At 33.3% G+C, this 6,007-nt stretch overlaps 1 protein-coding gene across 1 annotated transcript; it reads left to right on the top strand.

Moving 5' to 3' along the window:
- Window positions 1-1,807: 1,807 nt before the first annotated feature.
- Window positions 1,808-2,824, top strand: LOC145045959 (uncharacterized). Its single transcript, XM_078994250.1, has 2 exons — window positions 1,808-2,243; window positions 2,365-2,824. Exons 1-2 carry the CDS (start codon window positions 2,075-2,077, stop codon window positions 2,619-2,621), a joined length of 426 nt encoding a protein of 141 aa, XP_078850376.1. The 5' UTR covers window positions 1,808-2,074; the 3' UTR covers window positions 2,622-2,824.
- The last annotated feature ends 3,183 nt before the right edge of the window (window positions 2,825-6,007 follow it).

Below are 6,007 nucleotides of genomic sequence, written 5' to 3'. Positions count from 1 at the left end.
CTCGACGAGTAGGAGCTGAGTGTGAAAACCCTAATTTTCAGGGTTTGTGTCTTGCCAAAAACTAATGCATTCTGGAAGCCCCAAACAAACTAAAACGTAATAATGACAATTATTGTAATATTACAATAATTGTCATTATTACGTTTTAGTCTATTTGGGGCTTCCAAAATGCTTTACTTTTTGACAAAAAAAAAACCAATAAATGATGAACCATGTGGGATTTATCTTATGTCGGGGCTTCTATAGTGTTGTAAGGAAACAAGGGCCAAGTAAGACTTGAGCCAATGTATCAGTGGTTGAACATGTGAGATTCGTCTTCTATTGCTAACAACACTATGGACAACGCCATTAGTGTATGGGTTCAAGTCATGGTTAGGTAATATGAATATCCAAGTGTTGGAACCACGGTTTAAGTCATGGTTAGATAACAGGGACATCCACGTAATCAACAAGGATTTTCTCCGTTCTTTATTTGGAGATTGAAAGATGATCATAGAGTTGTGAATGAATAGTTTTGGAAAATCGATGGAGTTAACAAGACTTGTGAGTGAGATTTTTGTTGTTAGGTTTGACGACACCGATAAAAATACACAGTGAGCCAAGAAGAGCATAAGAAAGAAGACATAGAATAGTACATATTAAATTAGATCATATAATATATATTAGTTTAAAGGTAATCTTCAGAAAAGTCCAAATATTTTGGTTTACTGGTAATAAATAATGAAAAAACCCTAAAATTTTGATTAATTAATGAAAAAGCCCCAAAATTTTGATTAATTAACGAAAAAAGACGAGATACCGGCTAAATCTGTGAAACCGGCCACGAAGGGTTAATCCGAAGTTTTAGTCGGTAATCTGTCCTTTTCTGTAAACAAAATTTAATTTGGAACTAAATCGTAAACTGATCTAAAATATTGAGATTTTTTCGCAGATTTCCCTACTTTAATATCTTAATCCAAATGAAACCTCCATCTCGAGTCTCCAGAGTCTAGACAATTGGTGAGGCCTCATGGGTTTGGTAGAGTTATGGCGTGGTATGTCATGAAATTACAAAATAACCTTGATTGGTAAATATTTTCAAAATTACACCCATTTAATAAATATTTCTTTGGTCAAAAAAACTCATAAAGAGTCTAACTAAACTACTATCATATTTAGTTATCTCTACATTATTATGTTTCGTACGAACTTTATATGTTTTTAGAAATTATTAATTTTTAGTTTACAAAGAAATCAACATTGTTTTGTTTTTTATTTTTTTATTTTTTTGAAAGAGAAGAAATCAAAATTGTTTTTTTATAACATGAACTTTTAACTTTTATTTTAAAAATCTTTTAGGAACTTTTTAACTTTTAGTTGTAACTAATTTTGTATATCTAAAACCTAATAATTACTTTTATCAAAAATAAATTATAAACAAAAACCACAATTTCGTGTATCTGGCCATGAGTTTCTAAGCTTCCAATTAGTTTTGTAAATACATACCCATATAAGTATTGAGAAAATTTATAAATCTTATATAGTATATCACAATGACCTTTTTTAAATAATTACATTCTTATTATTATTTTTTTTTTATTTCTATGATGTAAAGACATCTATGAGTTTCTAGCTATCAATTTTCACTTTTCAATTTTCAGATAGCATGCCCGTATAATTAATCAGAGAATTTGTAATTCTTATCTAGTATGTCACAATAATCTGGTGTAAATAATTATGTTATTATTATTTTTCTTATTTATTCTTATGGTGCGAAGGTGAGGTTGTTGTCTTCTTTAAAAGGGTTTCCATTTGAACCAATCATTCAATGCTTTTTCTTCACTTGTTCAAAGAAAAGTTTCACACCCCATTTTCAAGAACCAACCAACCCAACAATATAATATTTCCGCTTTTGTTCAAACTATCCATCCCCTATTTCTTAAATAATACACACACTCACACACACATTCATACTCCAAGTTTCTTGATCATGCCTTCTTCTTTTTCTCTCATTCCCACAACAAAAGCTTGAAATTTTCTCATACCCGTTTCTTTAATCTTCCAAATTTGCTAGAATTAACCAAAAACAAAGATCATGTCATCAATCTTGGCTTCAAATGGGATGGTGTTAGCCACCGCCATGGCCGCCGTCTCCGGCACCGTACTCCTCCTCGCCTTCCGCCTCCAGAAACAGCCCTCCACCGCCGCCGTCACCACCGTCCAATTCTCAATCATCCCTCACCCAAGACCCTGCATCTCCTCAGGTTTCTTTCTTTCACAAGTTTCTTGTCGATTTTCTTGAATTTTGGTCTGGTCAAACTTATCCGTTGACTATCTTTTTCTCTCTCTCTCTAACCTTTTTTTTTTTTTAACTTACTTTTGCAGATGGGAAGAAGAGAGAGAAAAAGCACAAGAAAGTACACTTTGCAGAGGATGTCATGGAACCCAGTGGAAATGGAGAAGAGTTTAGAAGAAGACTTCAAAGTAAGAATCTTTCTCAAAACCGGAGTTATTCGTCAAATTTGAAAGATGAAGGGGCTCAAAAGAAAATAGTGAAAAACGAGGGTATTCCAGCAAATCGGATGGCCCTCTACTCTGGAATTCTCAGAGATCGTGGTCTTCATCGTGGTTCTTATTGCTAATCGACTATTGACTTATTTTACAGTTTAGTCACCTCTCAATGTAAATTATTTAGTTTCAACCTCTCATCTTACACGGAATTGCAAATTGCACCTCCTTTAGTTCTAATTACTTTCATAGTTTGGTTACGAATTACGATAGTCGTTTGTATTGATCTTGTACTATCTTGTACAAATTGAAATGAAAAATGAATATTTTGTATAAATTAACGGTGTATGGTCGAATCGGGAGTGCTACGCATGAATAAAATGGCTAAATGAGTAATGAGTAATGATATTCTAATATTGTTATGTATGTAAAGTTTTTATTTCTTTTAAACAGAATAAATAAAGTTGGAATGAGATTAAATAATTATTTTATTTTTACATTCAATAAACAAATTTCGCAAAATCAAGTTAGGATAAACAAATTTCGCAAAATCAATGATTATTATTATTATTATTATTTCGATCTTTTATGTTTGTGGGAAAAAAGATATTTAAAGAAAATATTTTTTGTTTTGTGAAAACCAGAAAACATAAAAATATCTTTTTAATATATTTTTTTCCGATAAACTGAAAAAAATAACTTCTAATTTTAGAAAATATATTTAATATTCTATCCATAATATGATTTTTTTCCAAGACCACCCATGGTGCAAGTATCACTTTCTCCATCAACACCATTGCCTGACGTCTCCGCCAACGTTGCTACCACTGTTGTGGCCATCTTTTCCATCTCCGTCATCTCCAACATCACCATCATTATATTTTATAGAAGACTTTAAAAATCAAATAATTTTTTTTTATAAAAGACTACATACATTATAAAATAAAATAAAATAATAACAAAAAACCTAAGACATTTTACTTCTGTTCAAAACAAACATTACCATAATTTTTTAATATATTAAGTTATTTTTTGAAGTCAACCCAATAAATCTGTTTAAATTAAGTTAATATATATATATATATATATATATATATATATATATATATATATATATATATATATATAATATTTTTCTTTTTTGAAAAATATTTATCGAAATTGATAAGAAACAAGTAAAAAAGTACCACAAGATTAAGAGTGTGTTTAACAAAAGTAGCAGGTAGCTGAAAGCTGGATGCGTTCTCTTTAGATAATATAACTTTTAGATTTAGAACGTTTTTCAAACTAAACGCTAAAAGCGTGTAGCGCCAAATGAAGCAATTTTTCAAAACGGAACGTTTATCAACCGTCAGAAATTTAAAACTATCAAACGTTATGTGCCCACACCCCCTACGTCTTGAAATATAATGTTCAAACTTGACGAATACGATATTTTGAAATTTAAAGTTCGAACTTTATGGCTCCATAAGACTAGGTCTATTCAAGTATTGAAAGGATATACCTACTATCTTGCCGACTTGATATATATATATATATATATATATATATATATATATATATATATATATATATATATATATATATATATATATATATATATATAGAGAGAGAGAGAGAGAGAGAGAGAGAGAGAGAGAGAGAGAGAGAGAGTGTAACGCCCGTGTTTCTAGGCTTGCCATTTTTAGCAATGTAATAGTCTAGGTTAACCTTGTAACTCAACTTGAAATAATAAGAATGTATTATTTGTGAATTATTTGAATTATGTGATTTATGTGTGTATTTTCTTAATTTTTATAATTTAATAAATTAAGAATAAAATAAGCGTCAAAATTTAAGTGTGAGATAAGCCTGACATCTTTGCATAAAGTTGTAGTGGTCGAAACAAGGATTCCGGAGATATAAGGAATGCCAAAATCCGAGTTATAACGAAGAAGTTATGACCTGTCGAAGTTTCGAGACAGAACCGGTACGACGCTGAGTGACGTAAAATATGAATTTAAGATAGAGCGATATTTAGCCTTAGCGATCTAAACGAAAGTCGTAGATTTCGTTAAACCGAGAGCATGCATAAAAGGAACGCCCAAATCTGACTTCGTATGAGGAAGTTATGATTTTCTGAAGTTTCGACATGGCAGTATGCAGCCCGAATACTCGATTTGAGATCGAGCGGTTTTTAGCTGAAACAATCTAAATGAGAATCGAAGATCTTGTTGTTAGTAGCGAAACGATGAAAAGTTAGGCGAGAACGGACGTCAGACGAAGAAGTTATGAATTTATAACGAAGTTTTTCTGTCCCGGCCTTCTAAAAATAAATAATAAAAATAAAAGTCAAAATTAGCCGACGGAGTCTAAATGAAAGTTGTAGAGTATGGTCTGACCTTCGCGTGGATATAAAGAACGTTGAAAATGGAGCTCGTATGCGAATGTTACGCAATTTAGAAGTTTGACAAGTTAATTACGCCCCGCGTAATTTGAGTACGCCCCGCGTACTCAGTCGGATGCAACTTGTCTGACCAATACTCGAGTGCCACCAGTCGACGCACGCAGTGACGTCAAAGTACGCCCCGCGTACTGAGTACGCCCCGCGTAATTTGAGTACGCCCCGCGTAATCCCAGACCCAGCAGCCTATAAATAGAACTCGAATTCAGCCATTTTCTCTTGTTCAAACTCTTCCCTCTCTCTAAGTTTTGCCTCGTTTTGCGTGCCGTTTATACCCCAAAGCCCCGGTAATATTCCCGAGCCCCGAAGTAAGATCCGAAGCCCCGAGGATCCCGAAGAGCGTTATTCCCGAGCCGAAACGCTGCCCGCGAGGAGCCCGGTTTTGTGAAGATCTTCCAGATCTACGGAGAAACACCTCTTCTGCAAGCCGTAGTGCTGCCCGATCATCTTTTGATCAAGTGAGTGTGTAGTTATTTTCATTCTAATGCAATATTATGAAGTATTTTCTATAAAATACGTGTTATGTGTATATATTTGGTTGTTATACGTGTGAGTGTATATTCACTCTCTTCTATATTATAGATATGATGTATTCTCTATGAAATACGTGTTATGTGTGTATGCCTCATATGTTATGTGGAATATGTATTGCTTAAAGCATGTTATACAGGTTTTTAAACTATGTATAAAAACGTATATTTTTATCTACTAATATGTTGGGTAGAACATGGGTAGATAATTGGTGTGTAATAAACAGATGAGAGGCCTCGGTGTTATTGGTGTTATTCTAGTCATTCAGCAGAGTATGGATGACGACCACGGACTATTCTAGACTGTCCTGTGGAACACTAGCAGGCTCATTACCTGTAGGTGTTGTGAACGACGTGTTCACCGGTGTACTCTATCCCCCACATGGTTGCCTATAGGATACTTATTGTTGAGGAAGCCCCTCTGCAGTAATGTCCATCCCGATGAAAAATCCTGAAATAGGTTCCTTATAATAGACGTTATTTTTAGGAACGTAAGGTGAGGATAACGGGAATGGGTAATCGGGTTTATTGTTGATTGTTGAAATTA

The sequence above is a fragment of the Lactuca saligna genome, chromosome 5, assembly GCF_052625555.1.
Source record: "Lactuca saligna cultivar CGN05327 chromosome 5, ASM5262555v1, whole genome shotgun sequence".
NCBI lineage: Eukaryota > Viridiplantae > Streptophyta > Magnoliopsida > Asterales > Asteraceae > Lactuca > Lactuca saligna.
This window is presented reverse-complemented; position numbering and strand designations above follow the sequence as displayed.

Bases quoted from the DNA above. Each gene is read 5' to 3' on its own strand.
- LOC145045959 (XM_078994250.1), top strand. From the start codon at position 2,075: ATGTCATCAATCTTGGCTTCAAATGGGATGGTGTTAGCCACCGCCATG. The intron at 2,244-2,364 runs GTTTCTTTCTTT...TTACTTTTGCAG, and splicing joins AAGACCCTGCATCTCCTCAG to ATGGGAAGAAGAGAGAGAAA.